Source organism: Cavia porcellus, unplaced genomic scaffold (assembly GCF_034190915.1).
Source record: "Cavia porcellus strain 051 isolate PalLab524CR breed Dunkin Hartley unplaced genomic scaffold, mCavPor4.1 scaffold_15, whole genome shotgun sequence".
Lineage (NCBI taxonomy): Eukaryota > Metazoa > Chordata > Mammalia > Rodentia > Caviidae > Cavia > Cavia porcellus.
Window position 1 is genome coordinate 2,099,888 of NW_026947498.1, and position 19,780 is coordinate 2,119,667.

The 19,780-nt window shown below is 38.6% G+C and overlaps 1 protein-coding gene across 8 annotated transcripts in view; it reads left to right on the forward strand.

Moving 5' to 3' along the window:
* Window positions 1-19,780, forward strand: part of Itsn1 (intersectin 1) — a 230,517-nt gene that overhangs the window by 62,952 nt on the left and 147,785 nt on the right. For all 8 annotated transcript variants that reach the window (XR_010039256.1, XR_010039257.1, XM_063224434.1 and 5 more), the window contains exons 5-8: window positions 8,522-8,682; window positions 14,991-15,170; window positions 16,551-16,647; window positions 19,583-19,683. Coding sequence is in view for 6 of the 8 variants with exons in the window: in XM_063224434.1 (XP_063080504.1) it covers window positions 8,522-8,682; window positions 14,991-15,170; window positions 16,551-16,647; window positions 19,583-19,683 (539 nt within the window). In the remaining 2 variants the exon portion in view is untranslated. The remainder of the gene's footprint in view (window positions 1-8,521; window positions 8,683-14,990; window positions 15,171-16,550; window positions 16,648-19,582; window positions 19,684-19,780) is intronic.

The following is a 19,780-nucleotide window of genomic DNA, read 5'->3' on the forward strand; positions in this document are numbered from 1 at the left end:
GGGTGATATCTGAATGGTAGTATTCTGTCAAAAAGTTGAACGTCCAGTTGAAATATATACACTTTGATATTTTCTTACAATTAATTTGGCTTCCTCTTCAACAGTCATACTCATTTGAATGTCCCACATTTTTTGCTTGCTTATATATTTATTCATTTATTTAGTACCAGGAATCATACTCACAACCTTGCATTTGCCAAGCAGTTTCCGGGGCACTGAGCTATATCCCTGGCCCATTTTTTGCTTTATAATGGAGATATACCTTATCTTTTACTAATTAGAGAGTAAATGGTTAAGGGAATATTTGAGGGTTAGTAGAAGTAAGAAATAACCAGTATTTATTACAGTATGGTACATGATGAATGCATAAAAGATAATTGTCAGATTCTTTAACTGTCACACTGGGCATTGAGTCTTTAAAGCTACAGAGAGAGCAGAAATGACAAATAGTAGTTCTAGGTTCTAGGTTCGTGGCTTTGAGAAGTCACGCAGAATGCTGTTATCCTATGAGGGTCCACATTTTCCCACGACTTGAGATTGTTATAGTTAATGCTTTATTTACCTGTTAGGAGAAAGCTTTCTATCATGGATGGAGCACATAATTTACAGTCATATACCTGAGTTAAAATCCTACCTGCTCCACTCTGTGTCCCTATGATTTAGAAGATACATTCATCCTCTTTGACCTCAATTTCTTAATCTTTAAAATGGGAATACTTTTTTTGTTTTTGTTGCAGAATTATTGAGAGGACTAGTGGGAGAACTATACGTAAAAGTCTTAGTGTGGCTCTTGTCCCATACTTGCCCCTCCAAATAAAACCCCCAAAAAGTAGTGCTTGCCATCAGAGACTACCATAATCAGCATAAGCAAAATGTCCATTGCTTATCCTGTTAATGATCTACCTGTTTTGTTTGCAATCTTGTGGAGATTAAGAAAGATCTGCCTAACTTCTTGTTGCTTTTAAACAGTTTTCAGAGCTTAACCTGAATTTTTCTTGATTATGGGTCATCATGCAAATCATGTTCTGAAATAGCAAAATTTTCAAGGTATATGTATATTTTTTCATTGTTTTGGATACATTCAAATTAAAAGTAAACGATGTCAGATTCCCATACTGGTTTTCATATGTTGGTTTCTTTTTCTTGGTTGTCAGCATGTTGGTTGCCTGATCCTCCTTCCCCTCATTAGCCTGCTTCTGTGAAGCCATTGTAGCTTAAACTGTAGTCTGCTCAGCTAGGAAAGCAAAATGCTCCAGGAGAGGACAGGCTCCAGGCCGGGCAGGAAGTCCTGCCATGTGGGGAAGGAGCGTGGTCTTTTTTTTATTTTTTGTATTTTTACCAGTACCAGGGATCGAACTCACGACCACACGCTTGCAAGGCAGACGCTTATGCTGCTGAGCTAAATCCCCAGCCCCAGGAGCGTGGTCTTGTCAGTTATGTGCCGCGACTTCTGTGGCCCCTGTTTTAATTGTAACAAGTTTCGTTTCTTTGCATCTTGGTTCGTGACCCTGCTTTATACTTTCATCCATACCTCTTGCTGAAGTTGCTTTTTCAGGCTTAACTAATTTTCTGCTGAATTGTGCTTTTCCGTTGTAGTCCTGTTTTGATCTTTCATTCATGAAGCATCTTTGATGAATGTTCTGCTGCCAGAACACCTTGCTCCATGCCATGTTTTTTCTTTCGACGCTAAAAACATTTATCAGATTTCTGCTGTATTAGTGACTCTTGTGAGCATGAGGGATACAGCAGCCAACAAAGTAGACAAAATCTACCCTTTGATCAAAACTACAGTCTAGTGAAAGGAGACAAGGTACTATTGAATGAATTTCACTTTTATCAATTAAGACAGCTGTTAGTTTTCTAAGTTATTTTTAGTTTAGTGGCCCAAACTAAACTGTGTAGCTGGCAGTCACCCTTTTTTGCCATGCTGGGGTTCAGACCCAGGTCTTGCACCACTAACAAGCACTACCCCTGTGCCACACCCTCAGCCCTTAAAGTCACTTTTCCTAATGCTTTTCATTGAGAACTGAAGATCTTCCTTATCTCAGTTTCCTCCCTGTGGGTCTCTCTCCTTTCTGTTTCTGCGACTCCCATTCTCTTTGCTTCTCCCGCTTTCCTCCCTTCCCTTCTCTCTGACTGTCTTGTCTGTCGGTCTCTAACTTGCTCAAGCTGACTTTCTTGGTTCTGCACTTCATTTTAAATACATAAGGGATGTAAATTGATGAGGAATATACTGCTAGAAACCTTTTTACTGTTTTGTTGATGTGTAGAAACTACATTCCAGTTAACTAGTTTGTGTGAACTGTGCCCATTCATACTCTGAGAACTACTTGTGTCTTCTCTCTAATTTCCAGTGAATAATACAAGAAAACTTGAATTCTAAGAAGACAGTGTTTGGTCATTGTGTGTAATGCCAAATTACAGCAGTGGCCACAGATGATACTTCTTAGAAGTTGTCTTACTTCTTAGAAATGAAGAACTGTAAAGAAACTGGCCAGTATTCTTTTCGGCAATGTTGTCTAAATGCTTAACATTGTTCAAATCTTGCCTTTTGTGGAGGAGTTGGAGAAGCCCAAGGGGATAGATAAGAACCAGAAGGGACAGGAAAGAAAAAGAAGTAGGGGTAAAGAGGCTGCATGAGAGGTTGGGGAATCTGAGACCACAAGACCCATAGAAATGGAGAGAAAGGAGAGAAAGAGAGCAGCGGCACCTGGAAGGAGGCTCCAGAGAGATCAGAAGGGAGCAGAATTGATGAGACAGGCTTGGGTTCCAGGGTGGAGGGCCATATGACTGTCAGGACTCTTGAGTGTGTGTCAGAAGGGCCTTTGACCCACAGCAAGGCCAGTTTGCTGAACCCCTGCTCCTAGAAGTCATCCTAAACTCTTCCTGCTTACTTCTGAGTCCAGGGCATTGAGCCTGTCACCTAGCTGCCCAGACTTGCGTGAAGGAGCCATGTCTGAGTCCCCTTCTTCGCCCCACATGTCAGTGCATCAGCGTGTACTTTTGACTCTGTTTACTCACTTTATCTCCATCGTGCCATTTCTTTCTATCAACTCTTCGGGTCCCACAACTACAACATCTAGACCAGATTCTCTTTCACATTTGCATTTTGAAATCCTGTTCTCCAAACAGGAGGTGGAACAATCTATTTAAAATGTAAATGCATTAAAATTTTCCACTGAGAATAAAATCCAGTGCCATCCCCAAAGCTGTAGGTCTCATGTGATCTGCAAACCCAGGACCTTTGCACTGAGCTGCATCTCCAGCTCTTTTTATTTTTTCTTTTGAGGCAGGGTGTTACTAAATTGCTCAGGCTGCATTCCAGTTTGTGGTTTTCCTGCTTCAGCCTTCTAAGAGTGCCTGGGTCATAAGCGAAAAACCAGCACGCCCAGCTCCTTTTCTTATTTTGTATTACTTCCTTTCTCAGTTTATGCTCTCCAGAATTTACCTTTTCTATTCTTTGCCTCAGAGTTATTGTGCTTCCTTTAATACCATTCCAGACCCTCTTGTAGTTGGTTCATGACCTTTCAGTTTTCAGTGTCACCAGAGGTGTTTCCTGACAAACTGGTTTAACCCATGCTTATTCTGCCCACCTGCTCTTCTTTCTTTTTTCCCCATATCTTAATAACACTTAATATCATACAGAATAATCTGATTTGTTATTTTTAGTGTCTCCTTGCACCAGAATATAAACTTTATGAGGGCAATGACCATGCCTTTTTTTTTTTTTAATCAAAATTCCAAATTCTAGATAGCCCCTAGATGCCACCCCCATAGTTTTTTTTTGAATGACCAAGATGGATTAATCTACATTATTACTTGGTCTTTTGTTTAGCTTGGTGGCCGCCAGGTGGGGGGAGGTGAGCAGCCCATCAGAATCCTGTGTGGCAGAGGTGGGCTCCTAAAGACAGCTGTAGGCTTTTGCCCGGCAACTGGGATGCAGATGGGGCTGAGAAATCCAGCCTCCTCCCTAATTCAAAGTTGCTACATTTGTGTCCAGTAGAAAATAGCCTGTTAACTCCAAGATTACTTTGTAGTTCTTTTGTTTTTAAGCTGAGGACATGTAAAGTACAATGTTTATATAAATTAGTTCCTTTAGCTTTTCATGCCCTCCTCTTTTATGGATACAACCGGCCTGGAATGTAGCTGGGCCAGGAATGTAGCTCAGCAGCAAGGTGCTTGCCTAGCATGTGTAAAGCCCTCTGTACAATAAACTTAAAATAATATGCTATTAGTTCTCTTGGTAGGCTTTAGTTTTTAAATATGTAGCACATCAACAAGGCTCTGCAGCCAAAAGTATACCAAGAGGTATTTCCAGAAAAGGCCACTCGTATTCTTCTTACTGTCCCGTCACCACTGACTTTACTATTTTCTTATTCACCTTGGTTATTTGTGGAGGGGTAGCAGATGTGTATATATTTATAAATTATATGTGTATACACTTATATATACACATAATTATATAAATATAATGTATATATATTTATATGTAGATCTTTTTATCTTCCTCCTGCATTAAAGAAAACCTGTTACAGATACTGTTTTATTGTTTGGTTTTTTAAAAATCTTGACATATCTTGGAAACTATTCATAATACTCTACAGAGACTTTTCTCATTATGTAGTACGCTCATTGTGGAGGTTATACTTTGGTTTATTCAATCATTGTCCTGTGTTTATACAGTTAGATTATTTCTTTTTTTTTGGTCTTTTTCCTTTTTTATCGGTACCGGGGATCGAACTCACGACTGCCTGCTTTCAAGGCAGGCGCTTACGCCGCTGAGCTAAATTCCCAGCCCCCCAGTTAGATTATTTCTAACATTTTGTGATTATAGGTAATGCAACAGTGAGTGAGTTTTTGCATATATACTTTTGTATTGCTAAAATGTATCTTTAGAGTAAATTCCTGGGTTAAAAAGTAAATGCATGTAATTTTCATTCATTTTGGACTCTTCTCATCCCAGCTGTGTTTCAAATAGCTTTTTTTGTTTTGTTTTGTTTTAAATACTTTGAGACAGGGTCTTGACATGCAGTTCAGGCTGACCTTGACCTCACTTTGTAGCCCAGGCTGGTGTTGCACTCACAACAATCCTCCTACCTCAGCCTCCCGGAGTGTTGGGATTACACGTGTACACCACCACGCCTGGCTCAAATAGCTTTTAATTTCAGTCTGAACACTGTATTGAAAATCATTTTGCCTACAGAGTCATATGTAATAATATTTGCTATTTTAGTATACATTTTTACTTTGGAAATTTGTGAATTAAATTTCAGTTTTATTAGGCTTATATATAGTCAAGGGAGGATTAGTAAAAATGGGTTAACTGGATAAATAACTAAAATGGAAAATGAAATAGATGGCAGAACTAAAGTGGGTTTCTTTCTTTTTTTGCAGAGAAGCATTGAGAAGTAGAATATCAACTCTATTCCAGTGCTTTGGGACCTAGAGAAGGAAAGGATAGAAAAGATAGAAAGCTTTGTATGAATAACTACATCTTCATAAATTCCTTTGAGTTTCCTGTCATTAAGGAATCTCAACAGTTGTTTTGTTGTTTGAGAAGAAAATGTTTTGAAAACTACAAAACTCAGCTGAATGTTGAGATTATGTCAGGTGGTTTAAAGTTAAGCCCATAAACCTGAGGATTACGTGTTTCTGCTCCTTGCCAGGGTAGACACTTTAATGGGAAGTTTTTAGAAACAATAAATTATTCTAATTAAGCCATTATTAGAAAATGTCTTCTCCCCTAATTTATGCTGATGTTAATTAATGAAGTCTTTTTTTCCCTGTTCAAAACATTTTGAACCATAAAAATACTTAGTAAACGAAGGCAAGTTTGCTATGTCATTTTATTTACCTAACTTCCCTTTATGAAATCTGAAAATACAAAAATAAAGCAACTGGGAACCAAATTCAGTTATGAATTTAGACACAAAATCCAAAATATAACCTTAGCAAGTAGAATTGCACAATGTTTGAAAAGAATAAAGTACAGTGACCAAGTTGAGTGTATGCCAGAGGTGTAAGACTGTTTCAGAACCAAGGAATTCTGTCACCATTTGGCTTACATCAGCAGCTAAGAGGAAAAAAGAAAACCTGTGATCAGATGTGCAAATGCAGATTAGGTCTTTCATAAAAGTTACAGTAACCTCTTCTGGTAAGTTGAAAGAGAACTGTTTTAAGTATGTCAGACTGTATTCCAAAAAAAACACCACCAAACATAATTAGAAGTAGTGGAATACTGAAGCACTTTCACTTAAATTCAACTAAACAGAAGCAAATAAGAACAATAAAGATTGTAATAAATATTGGGAAAGAAAGGTGATACTTTTTTTGAGTTATGTGATTATTTACTAAACCTAAGAAATTTTAGTTTTTTTAAACTTAGAAAAATTCATAGAAATTTGTAAGATAAATATAGCACAGATGGTTTTTAAAAATTAAAAGCATAGTTTATCCTTGAAATTAGCCCCCCAAAATGTACAAGTATTCCATTTAAAGTTCTGACAAAAATGATAAAGTTTCTTAGAATACAGTAATTTTAAGTTTATTACTTTATGAAGAATGTGATACAGTCTTACTGGAGGAAATAGAACTGAAGACGTAGAAGGACATCAATGAGCAGACAGTTACACATACGCATGTATCAGTTCTCTAAAAAACGTGCAAATCTAATGCAGTTTTTAGATCTCTATAGGACTGCATGTAGAATAGAGAAAATAATCTGGAAGTTGATAGGGAAAAGCGAACATTCATGAATAGCCAAGGAAAGTTTTTTAAAAAAGGAAAAAGGCTTTGCTTTATCTTAGAACATACCATAGGGCCCATGTGATCAGATCACCATTATGTTTATTCAGTCAGAAGAGATAATCCAGAAATCTCATTCTGGATGAACTTTTTGTTTGTTTTGAGATAGATTTCTACTATGCAATCCAGGTTGGCTTAAAACTCGCTTTGTAGCCTTGAACTCACAGCTGCCTAAGCCTCCTGAGTGCCACTGTGCCCAGCCTCATTCCAGATGGATGTGTGATAATACACAACAAAAACATACAAGTTCATTAAGAAGAGGAGGGGTTAGGTAACTAATATTGCTGGCAAAATCAGGTATCCATCTAGAAAAATTCACAAGGGTGTGCTCTTGAATAATATAACACACAAATCAATGTAATTGTAGGTGATTTGAAGATTGAAATGTAATGGAATAATACAAATGTAGCCAAGGGATGAGGAGGGTGCAGGCACCTGTAATTGTAATCCCAGATATTCCGGAAGCTGAGATGGGAGGATTTGAGAGTTCAGTGTGTTCAAGGCTAGCCTGGGCAACATAGGGAGATCTTGGTGCAAAAAACAAAAGTAAATAATACAATCTTACTGAAATCGTACAAGTTGTGATAACAAATTCTATATAAAAATACAAAATTTCTGGATGGTAAAGATATGCACGAAAGTGAATAGGCTAGTAAAAGTTTAAGTCTTTTAAAATATTGATAGTAATGCATTTTAATGGACTGGCTTATCTTGATGTTTCAAATAGATTTTTTCATAGGGTTAATTTAGGAAAGTCTGCATTTGTAATTTTTTTGTTTTGCATTTTTAATATCGTGAGTAAAAGAATTCAAACTTTTATTTATTAGTATGCAACAACTGTATTCATCCTAGGGCACTGGTACCTGTGTAACACATCTTTTGACTCCTTACTTGCTTCCCATCTACCCCTCTATGTAAAGACTTCTCATGTAAATCATAAGGATGCACAGTTTTGGTTTTTAATAATATAGTTTTCAATAGAAGTACAATCCCTTTTCTTTCTTTTGCTTACTTTTCTCTAAGAGAAAATTTTTCACTTAGAAACTCCTAAATTGTTTTTGGATCTTGTTAGTAGTAGCATTTTCAAATGCCAAGCATCTCATAAGCTCAAAGTTAATACTTGTTGAATGTACATGTAGAATTGTAGAAAAAAGTTAATTGAAGACCATTAGGATATAGCTGTATGGCAGTATACAGTTGCACTGCATAGCCAAGGACAATGTGGCAATCACATCATGTCCGCATGGTGAAGTTTATAGAACTATGCTGTTCACATAATTTAACCACTTATCTCTAGAAATTATACCCTTTCTTAATCCTTTTTTTCTTACAGAATTAATTGGTACACAATTCACATAATAAAATAAACCCTTTTAAACCATATAATTCAGTGGTTTGTATTATATTCATAAAGTTGTATGACACCACTAATTTTAGAATATTTAGAATATTGGCAATCAAAATGAAACCTATCAAATCCTCAAAATCAGACTGAAAATTATATGATGTATCATCAAGTAACAAAGTAAAAGACACTGCATTCATGTAGGACCTTGCTGGTCTTCATTGGTTCTCCCCCAATGTGTGGAAAACAAGTTTTGCTTTGTTCTCCCTAGAGGAAAGGAGCTAATTATTTTATTTCTGCACTGTGGAATTAGGGGCTGGAGAAACTTTTTGATGGTCACAATTGTTCTGAGCTTATGCCACTGTTTTGCAGGGCACTAGCTGACATGAATAATGATGGAAGAATGGATCAAGTGGAGTTTTCCATAGCCATGAAGCTGATCAAACTGAAGCTGCAAGGCTATCAGCTCCCCTCTGCACTTCCTCCTGTCATGAAGCAGCAACCAGTTGCTATTTCTAGTGCACCAGCATTTGGTAAGTCTGAAAAGGAATTGGTTTCTGTTTCACTGAATTGTTTAAAAATAGATGATGTTTCCCCTTTCTCCCCTTCTGTGGTTATAGCCTTATGAAATTCGAGGGGGTAATTCTGCTTGAAAACTTCTGGCCCTTTGCAGGAAGATAAAGCTGAAGGAGCACCTGGAAGGAAATTCAGGGTGCAGGAGCAGACCTGCCGGCCCTTCTTCTGTCTTGCTTTTTGCAGTGACCTTTCATACTGCCAGGCACTTCTTTTCAGTTTACTGTCTTAAGAAGGCCTTTGTTTCTCCTTAGCGCAACAGTTCCTTTGGGTTGTGCTATCTAGGAATATATTTTTGATGCATAGTATTGACTCATTTGGCCACTGTATTAGCTTGCTTTGCCTTATAAGAACAAAGTACTTGGAACAGCTAACTTTATTTTTAAAGAGATTTGCTTAATAGTCCTGGAGACTCAAGGACCAGGCACCAGCATTGGTGCAACTTGAGGTGTGATGGTGGGAGTGTATGTGAGGGAAAGGTCACATCTTGAAATAAGCCAGAGAGAGCGATTCAAGGGTCAGGATTCAAGGATCAGGCGCCTCTTCCTACAGCTTCCCCAAGGAGCTGCTGCGAGCTACAGCTTCCCCTGCGAGCTGCTCATTCCTCCTGAGGGCGGCTCTGAAGGTAGTGAGCACCACGCAGTAGGCCCATTTCTCTCTCTCTCTCTTTTTCCTTTTTTTTTATCAGTACCAGGGATCGAACTCACGACTGCCTGCTTGCAAGGCAGACGCTTATGCCTGCTGAGCTAAATCCCCAGCCCCAATAGGCCCATTTCTTAAAGGTCTTCCGTGTCCCCCATCACCACAGCCAGGCCCAGCTTCGGGACACGAAGGGGCTCCCTCAAATCACGGTAGCCTACATTAAGTTCTGTGTCAGAACAAAAAGGAATGGAAAAAAGTAAGCATTGTCACCTCCTTTAAAAATGTAATTCTACTTGGGTTGCTGAGGCAGAAGGGTTGCTGGGTGTGCAAGGCCAGCCAGAACTACAAAATGAGAACCTGTTTCACACACACAAAAAAAGCCCCCCTATATTTTTATAACATATTTTCACACAGGTGTTTTTCTTACAAGCTAATTAATAATTACTTGATTAAGATCATCAATAGTTCTGATTTCAGACTTTTAACTAGTTAGATGATTTAAAGTTTATGGTAATAAGATCAATCATGACTCATGCAGAGGTTCATAAACTGTTAAAAACAAATAGAAAAATCGTGGAGTTTCTCTTCATCCTGATAAGTAGGCTTACTGATAGGCAATTTAGATTTTCCCTTATACAAGTAATGGCAAACCAAAATAAATAACTGGTTTTACGTATGAAATGTACTATTAAAAACAAAGCTGTATTGCCTTTTGGGGGTGTGTGCATTTTTTCTAAGAATGTCAGTGTTACAACAAGAAGAAGAAAATTGCAGGAAAAAGATAAGACTTTCTTATACAATTTAGCCTGAAGACTGGGTTCCTCTTTGTCTCTCTGTCTCTCTCTTTGTATCTGTCTGTCTGCCTGTCTCTCTTTTCTCACTCAGTCCTGAGGATCATACCCAGGGTTGACCTACCAAGATATATCCCAATTCCTTTTTATTTTTAACTTGTGCACAGGCTTGCTAAGTTTCTTGGGCTGACCTCAGTCTTTGAACCACATGCCTCAGCTTCCAAAGTAGCTGGGATTACAGGCTTGTATTACTATACTTGGCCATTTTATTTTATTATGTTTTTCCCTTTTTGAGAGGGAAAGTGTGGGTTTGGGAGAGGTACTTGAGTTGCTAGGACAGTGGTCCACGAGAAGAACTCCCATGTGAGAAAAGGGGCCTGGGAGAGCAGAAGTGAGCAGATCAGTTGGCCCCATGTGACCAGGCCTGTGGTTGTCTTGTCCCTTTATGTTTGTACACCTTAGCCTTTAGTTAGCTATTTAAGTCCATTAATGTGGATTTTTTTGCTCTGAATCTCTGAAAGTTCCAGTAGCCAATTTTCAGTTCAGACCCATAGCTTAAGACAGTGGAAGGGTGCTTGGTTTTGTTTTGGCCTCCTTCCATTTCTACAAGAAGAAACAGAGTGGAAAAAGAGTCCAGTAATCAATCAGTAGTATCCCAGTTCCTCTTTTCCCTCAAACTTGGGACTCAGTAATTCTTAACAATTGATTTGTTTTCTTTTAGTCCATTCTGCTCTAGGGCTTCTTGCTGCAAGGATATTGCTGATTTATTGTCAGGAGATTGTAGTGTCACTGCTCAGAGGCTTATCATCAGTTAAGTAACCTGCCACTGCTATCAGAACTAAGGGAAGCCACCAGGAATCCTGGTGATAACAGTTCCCTAAATCTTTTTCTCTCAGTTTCTTCCTGGCTGTCCTCACCTTGTTCTTATCATGAGTTCATTCTTAGTAAACTGTTTTCAGGATGGAAGCAGTTACATGTGCATGATCTTTATCAGGTTTGCACAAGTTTAACCAAGGTGTGGCCTTTGCTAGTAGTTTTGTTCCATCTCTCAGCTCAATTTAGCTAAGAGTGATTTAGATCTGGATACTTAAGTGGATGTCATATTGGATTCATTTTATTCTGTCCTTGGAAGAAAAGTAAAAAGGACTTGTTAATGGATTACAAATAAGAACTAAGAATTTAGCATGAGTAACTAGTTGGATGGCATGACCACATCTTGGAATGGGAATAACTAGAAGAAAATGGTTTTGAAGGGGACATCAGTGTTTGAGGGGCCAAGTAGATTTTAGGTTGAGATGTTCAGGAAGCAGGGATGACTGTTAGTGCCTGGAACTCAAGAAAGGCCCCAGCTTCAGGTGAATGCAGATGTGAATGGCACCGAGGACCCTGGATGGAGCCTGGTGTCTGAAGGAGAAAGTATAGCTAGCAGAGAACAGATGAGGAAGTGAGGAGCCTTGTCATGACATGACATCAAAAGGTCTGGTAACAGAGAAGAAGCCAGAAGCAGAGAGTCACAGGATGGAAGGACACGTTTCGAGGACCAGGGAGTATCCTGATGTGTGCTTCTGAGAGGTGGGGTAAGAAGATTGGGTTTGGCAGGGTGAACTCATGAATGATGCTAATTACCTGTCCGGCGGAGTGGCTGTGACCAGTGCCTGATCAGAGTCTTAGGAGAGGAGGTAGCTTACCTGCAGTGAGGAGACCCCGTGCACAACTGTAGACTAACATGCTCTGTGTGCTTTATAGAGAATGAAACTCAGTAATAAAGGAGAGATGGGTGAATGCAGGAATTAAGGCTTAACACCACAGATAATGATTTAATTAGAAACTTTTTTGTTCAGAGAAGATTCTCAGCCGGGTCTGGTGGTGATTCTGGCACTCAGGAGGCTGAGGCAGGAGGATCACCATGAGTTCGAGGCCAGCCTCTGCCTGCCTGAGCTACTTAGCAAGATCCTGGAGAGAGAGAGAGACAGAGACAGAGAGAGAGGAAGAAGGACGAGGAGAAGGAAAGAAGGAAAAGAAAAAAAGAAGAGAGAAGATTTTCAGTTGATAGAGTCTGCAATGGGTTTTGAAAGTCAAGTGGGAAACTTAATAATGGAAAAATTATGATATAAGACTTAAAGAGATTTGGAAGCTTGCAAGATGCATCTTACTAATTTGGTCTTGTTTTTAAAACTGTTGATTGATTTTTGTTTAATCTATTTAGTATTGATTAATTTGAGATATTTTAAAGTCTTCCTTCTTAGCATTGCTGAGGGTAGCTCCTTTTATAGTAAGGGTGTAGATCAGTGTCAGAGCACCCCTGGCTTTAATTCCCACACCACCAAAAGAGAGACCTAAGGGTCTGTCGTAGGGTGAGGGCAAATCCCTGAAGGTTAGCTGGCCTGCCTGGTACTGTGTGGTGGTCCCATTTAAGAGTCTGAATGCTGGGCCGGGGACCTAGCTCAGTGGCATAAGCGCCTGCCTGGAAAGCGCAAGGTCATGATTTCGATCCTCAGTACCAAACCAAACCAAACCAAACCAAACCAAACAAAACAAAAAAAAGTCTGAATGCTGCCTTGTGGCAAGTTTTTAGTTTGTACTGTGTATGTTGTTTTTTATTGGTGCCTGAGTAAGTTGCCATTTTAAACAAACACCCTGATTTGGAGCATAGTTTAATGTAGTCATCGAGTAATCTTGTAATCTAATCCTGACACCATAGTCAACTTGCTGCACACTGATGATGTGTTGCTGTATGAGGTCAGTCTAACCGGAGAGCAATGGGTGACAGGCCAACATAAATCATAATTTTAAAATCTCAGAAATAAGGCACAGAACTCAGGAAATAAACATAAATAGAACAAAAATTCATTTTAGAAAAGAAGGTTAGAGTAAAAGCAACGTAGGAAAGATATACTATGTGTATAAAACATAAAAGAAGGAAAAATTGTTTTAAATTATAAAGAAACAAAAAGATATAAAAGAGATGAGAAACTGACAAAAATGAAAGCAAAGAGGTTTATTATATGATTCCTAGGAGTTCCTGAAGAAGAAAACAATCATGTAAATAGTAAATGGTAAAGTGGATGCAAGACAACTTTTTTGAAGTAAGAGATTGGGAACTATGTTTGAAAGAGAATATGATGTGATCTACAAAAAAAACAAGAAGATATATTATAATGAAAAGAGATACTTGGAGCCAGGTGTAGTGGCGTATACCTGTAATCTCAGCACTCAGGAGGCTGAGGCAGGAGGATGACTTTTGAGTCCAAGGCCAGCCTGGGCTATGCATGAAGTGTACCAGGAGACTATAATCAGTAAAATCAGTATTGGATTTTAATAGATAAATTTTGAAGAAAAACGTTATAGCGTAGTTTCCAGATTAAAAGAAACTTAAGATTTTTTTTTCAAGTGTAGGATTTTCAATCACAGTGGAATGAGATCAGCAACCCTGTCCCCAGAGGCAACTATAAGAGTGGACAGTGTTGACAAAGCAGCTGTTTCAGTGCTTCTCAAATTAAACAAAGGTATATGACTGGCTGAGGAGCCTTTATGTTTGAAAGACTGATGAGATTCAGGTGGGATCAGTACAGTTCTTATCCCTGGCCTCTAGCATGGTTAACCTAGAGGTTCTGCCAGGATGGGGGCCGGGTTGTGGGTTCCAGCAGCCTTGCTCTCGGCTCTATTTTGGAGATGAGGGGAGTGCTGATTCCCAGCACCTTTGTCATTGGAGGTGATGGGCTTGCCGCAGATGGCTGAGGGAGGTTGTGCACAGGTGCGTTTGAGACTGGGTGGACCCAACCCAGCTGCACAGCCCTGACCAGCCCTCCAGTGTGTGCATGTACCAGGGCATATGAAAGGAAGAAAGCATTAAAGTTGAAACGAAGAAATAACAAGAAAGACAACATTGACTTTGTTCTACCCTTCTTCAGTTATTGGTTAGGATGTATTTGAAAAAAAAACTATTCTCCTCTCCCTATCAAATATTTTGTTCCCTGAGGTACACAGTGTATAGAAAAAGCGAGTCAGATGATGTTATTTCCTTTCTTTACTGGTTTTCAAAATAAGAGATTGATTACCTAACATCTTCCTATGGGGATCAGTTAGGATTTTTTTTTAAATATGGTGTTGAACCTGGGGATTTACTTATATTTGATTCGGTTAAATCTACTGCAGTTATTTATTCTTACTAGTCTTTGTCTTGATTAATCCTTCTTGAGTTTGGGTCTTGAATTCTTTTGATGTCATCCTTAACAAAGTTTTTTATATTGTTCAAAACGATTTATTTAGAGCCATATATCTACTAGGCAGTGATTGAAATACACTGTAAACATTTACATTTAAAAATAAGTGGATAGTAAGAGACACATTGCCCTCAGTCTCTTGTCAGAATACTCTCCCTCTGTCTGAACACACCCCGCAGAAGTCCTGCTTTGCGTCTTTACGAGAGGCAGTCAAACATACAGTGAATGTTGCTGCCAGGTATCGCCTAGCAGAAGGGCAGGCTGCAAAAACCTTACCGCTTGTCTCACCCTGCGTATTCACCACATCCAATACTGTGTCACTTCTGACTCTAACCCCAATGTCAAAATGGCCATGAAAAATAGATGTTTTGATAGATGTAAGACATTGAGGCGTCATAGTAGCACAAGTAAAGACTGAACTCACGGCTTCATGCACACTAGGGAAGCACTCTACCAGTGAGCTACATCCCAGCTCTCAAGCCATGTTTTATGTGGTCATCTATTATGACAGGAAATGTTTGGTTTTTCTTATTCTAACAGCACTGGGTTAGTTTTCACAAGTTGTTGGGATGTGATGGGATATGAATTTTGTTGTGCTCTTTCTCTTCATAGGTATAGGCGGTATCGCCAGCATGCCACCGCTTCCAGCTGTTGCTCCAGTGCCAATGGGGTCCATCCCAGTTGTTGGAATGTCTCCACCCTTAGTATCTTCTGTCCCTCCAACAGCAGTGCCTCCCTTGGCTAATGGGGCTCCCCCCGTCATCCAGCCTCTGCCTGCCTTTGCTCACCCTGGTATGTGTACTGCTGCAACCAAAACTGACATTGTGCTGCCCATTTTGTTAAATCTTTTGTCACTTCCAAATTACATTTAAGTGATATTTTGTTCCAAGGGAAAATGTCTCCCCACCCCCCATTTAATTTCTCATACTAAGTGCTGAAAGCCAGGGTCAAGAGACCTCTGAGTACCTCTTCAGACAAAGGTGAACTCAACAGTGAAAACCAAGAGCATAATTTCCTTTCAAGTGCTTGATAAGAGCAACTGAAGTTATACAATATTTGAACATTTTGTATTTTCCTATACTAGTTAACTACTTTTTTTTAGCTGCTATGAATTGATAATAAATGGAAAAAAATGAATGTTGCATGTGTTTTTGAGGAGGTGGAGTGAAATCAGGCAGAATGGGGAAGGAATTCAATTAAATGGCTTAAAATATATTGTCTATAGTATTTTATGCTTGCTTAATTGTAGAAAAGGATTTAAAGATTTCTAGTTTAATTAATTTCTTCTTGAGACTTTATTCAAAGTCTTCCTTTAGGTAAAGTGTGTAATGTCAGTGTAGGCATTAGTCCAGCCTAATCGTAATGAATTCATATCAGTATATACTGACATGCAGTGTGTGTTTGTATTTCTCACAAAAGGACAGTTTGGAATGTCTTAGGTTTTACCATTATGCTTAAAACGCTGTTTTGTGGCTGAAGTGCCTTAGAGGTTTATTATGAATGTTGGGATATATCTCTAAACGATAGCCAAGGGACGGATGAAGCCCTTTATTTTCTGGTCACATGCATCCATCATTCACATGCGATTGTGGCTGCAGATGAGAAAGCACATGGTGGTGTTTTTCAGTCGTATCAGGCGACCCTCACACCCTGAGTCTTTGTATTCTTGTGTGCCTGTTGATGGATGTGGTGAGGCCAGGGTGAAGGCAGTGGAGGGTGGCAAGGCTGGAAGTGCTATTCCTGGATGGGCAGACAGATGGACAGACACCTAATCAGGTGCAGTGCGAATCAGACTAACGGCTGCCCCTCCCTTGCATCGCAAGTTATCTGGCAACACTTGTCGGCCTTACATCACTTCGGCTCCCTCAGTGCAGTTAAGAAAATGTACATTTAAACTGTTCTTTAATTATTGCAATAAATCTTATTAAATGTGATACTAAATGCTTAGCAAAGAGTACAATTTTGTATATTGTCTGCATTGCTACTCAGGTGATTCACAGCATAAGTAAATCTATGCATGTTTTTGGCATTGGGCAAAGACTGAGAGGCAGTACACTGAGTTCAGCATGGAAAGAAAAGGATTAATTCTGCCTCAGATTTTTTAACTCGGGGACATAGGGGGAAGCTTCTTATGTTTGTGGAATTAAAATTATTCACCATTTCTTTTTACAGCAGCCACATTGCCAAAGAGTTCTTCCTTCAGTAGATCTGGGCCAGGGTCACAGTTAAACACTAAATTACAGAAGGCACAATCATTTGATGTGGCCAGGTAAGCCTGCTTGGTTTCAATGAGAAGTTTGCCTAAAATCATCTGATTAACTTTTGTGAATAGATTATATATACCCTTAACTTTCTACCTTAATTTTGTAGAATGCAAATAATTTTTCAAAATCTGGATAATGCAGGGATAACCAAAATCAAGAACGTGCCATTTCCTTAAAGGCTTTGTGTATTTTGAAAACCAAAAGGTAATTTTAGTTGCGGGAGGTGTAGTTCAGAGGTAGAGTGGTACCCTCCTGTGCATAAAGCCCTGAGTTCTGCCCCTAAAACACACATTCTAGTAGTTTTAAATTGATCTGTCTATGGAGGGAAAGCAAATGAACTACTTTGGGTTAACCACTTAAAAGTTTATGTGTAAATCTTTTAAGTATTGATTGGAGGCACAATTGATTTTAATTGTCTCATAATCTCATGGAGTCTGTGTGACTTAATAAAACTGTATTGAAGACCGATTTTTATAAAATGAATTATTCAGGTTAGTGCTCAGCTCACATATCTCAAATATGTGACTTGGTTTTTGGAAAAAAAACCTTATTACTTATTTTTGTTTTCTTTGGCCTCATATTTGTCCCTTGCATATTGCTACACTCAGTTGGCAAATACAGACTATTTGTAAGTAATCTTAACAGCTTATGGAATGAAACAGAATATAAATGAGGATGATTCCAGCTTTTCTTGTGTCAGTTTTCAATAAAAGTTCTTTCATCAGCAAATCATTTTCCTTCTTTAAAGATAGTATGTTGAGTATAATCCAAAATTACATTACCTTAAAAAATTATTTAGAAAAATTTGTAAAGTGAAAAGCACTGTGCCAAAAGCTTCGTGCACATTAACTCATTCTTCCCCATAAGGTGACTGTTTTTTCACTATGTTTTAGATGAAGAACAAGTTTCAAGACATTAACTGCTCATGATAATGTAGCTCATATGTGACAGTGTTGAGTTCTACTCAGTTTTTTCCTGATTTGAAGGCATGTGCTCTTAACTGTGCAAATTTACCCTAAAGATTTTCAGTTTGTTATGATATACAGGTGTTTCTGTTCCATTTAATTACGATTTTACTTTTAATATGATTGAGCATTAACTGATTTTCTGCTTGGTAGGTATCATATTCATCCAATTCTACCCCGCATCCACCTGTGCTCAAGATTGTGAGGAAGCAAACTCAGAAATTGTGTTCCTTATTCATAATAACAGTTTAAGCTCGTCATCTAATCCAGTTTTTAAATTTTTTCTTCCCTACCATGCTGAAGTTGTGTGTTTTCCGTAACTTATGGAGGATTTTGAAATCTGCCTTAAAATTGATTTCTGAGGTTAGAATGAATATCATTCATTATTAGCAGAAATTAATGCTATTAAGATTACTGTAAGTTTGTCTTCAAGTTTCATAGTCATGTTTTCAATAATTTAAATTTCCAGTCAGTTTTTCAAGTAGTAACTAACTTTTGGGTAACATGTTAGTGAATATTTAGTCTATTCAAATTCTTAGGAATTGGCAGAGAACCATGACCTGATAAGTGTAATCTGGGGTACCTTCTGTGTATAACACCCTTTATCTCTGGGGTGCAGAACTGAGATAGTTAGCTTCTTTACAAATAGGCAGGAGGTGAAATCACCAAAATATTAGTTAAAATGAGAGAGTTGTTGCAGTGGTACTCACAGCAGAATAGATTATGGTAAGTGTTTTTTATTTAGAAATCAATAAAAATAGAAAAAGTGTATTTACATAGGTATTCTTCATGTGCTAGAAAACTTTCTTATGCTTTATGAACTATATACTGCAAGTATATGTACATAGATAACACCTATAAATGATGCCTTGAAGTGCATTGCATGGTTAAAATTTTGCTTTTCATATGTGAGACAAATATTTTTATTATAGTAAAGGGAAATTGCCTTGGGTCCTTAGTTGTATTCTGTCCTGGAAGTGGAATGCCAGGTTTAATGTCAGGTCAGTGTATGAGTTGACCTGAAATTTAAATGACTTGATTTGGAGGAAGGTCTCCTAGTAAACTGTAGCATAATGCTATGCGGGCTGTGGCAGGCGAGGAGAGAGAGGCCAGGCTGACTGCTAGCAGGGTTTGCTCAACTCGGGCTCCAGCACATGGGCAAGGGGAGGGCTGTGCTGCCACTGATTAGCCATGGATCTTGCTACTCCGTTCTCCCTGGAAAACTACTCGGTGGGAATTAAACTTCTCCCATTTTGGAAAAGTAATTCCATTAGAGGGATTTATTTGTCATCATTGCTTTTTTGTTATTTTTTGAGATAGAGTCTTGCTATACAGCCTAGACTGGGCTTGAACTCTTGATCCTTCTGCCTCGGCCTACCAAGTGCTGAGGCTACAGATGTGAGCCGCACTGCATCCAGTTTGTCAGCATTGCTTTTCAGCCCACATATTCAGATAGATGCTTGGGATGGTGTGGTTATTGTTATATTGCTTCAGTACTGAGGAAATTTTGCATGTTTCATTAGTGTAATTGAATTACGTATGTAACATGCAATAGTCACTTTGGTCTCTTTGTCTAGTTTCTGGAAAATTAATGACCTTATTTACTTTAGGAGCAGTATGTGTTACTGTAACAGAAGGGTGAAGGCTGGTGCTCGGTGGTGAAGGGTTTGCTAGCATACAAAGTTTCACACCCAATGCTGGGGGAAAAATGGGAAACTTATTAAAGTTAGATATGTAAAGCTGTTTGGTTTTTTGCCTTTTTTTTTTTTTTTTGAGAATCTCACTATGTAGTCCGGGCTGACCTTGAACTCATGGTGCACAGTGTAACCTAGAGTAGCCTTAGACTTGCAGCAATCCTTGTGCTTCAGCCTCCTGAATGCTGAGATTACAGGCATGCTTCTTAGTTAAGTTTTTAAAAGACTTTAATAGATTATTGCTTCTACTTAATAATCTTTCTCTCTGTCTTTTTTCACAGTGTCCCTCCAGCAGCAGAATGGGCTGTGCCTCAGTCCTCAAGACTGAAATACAGGCAGTTATTCAATAGTCACGACAAAACTATGAGTGGACACCTCACAGGTATTTGCAAATAAAAATGAGTCAAATATCTTCTGTGTCCTAAATGCAGATTTTTTCTAGATAGTTGGTCAAAGGGTGTTTTCAGGTATCTTTCTCT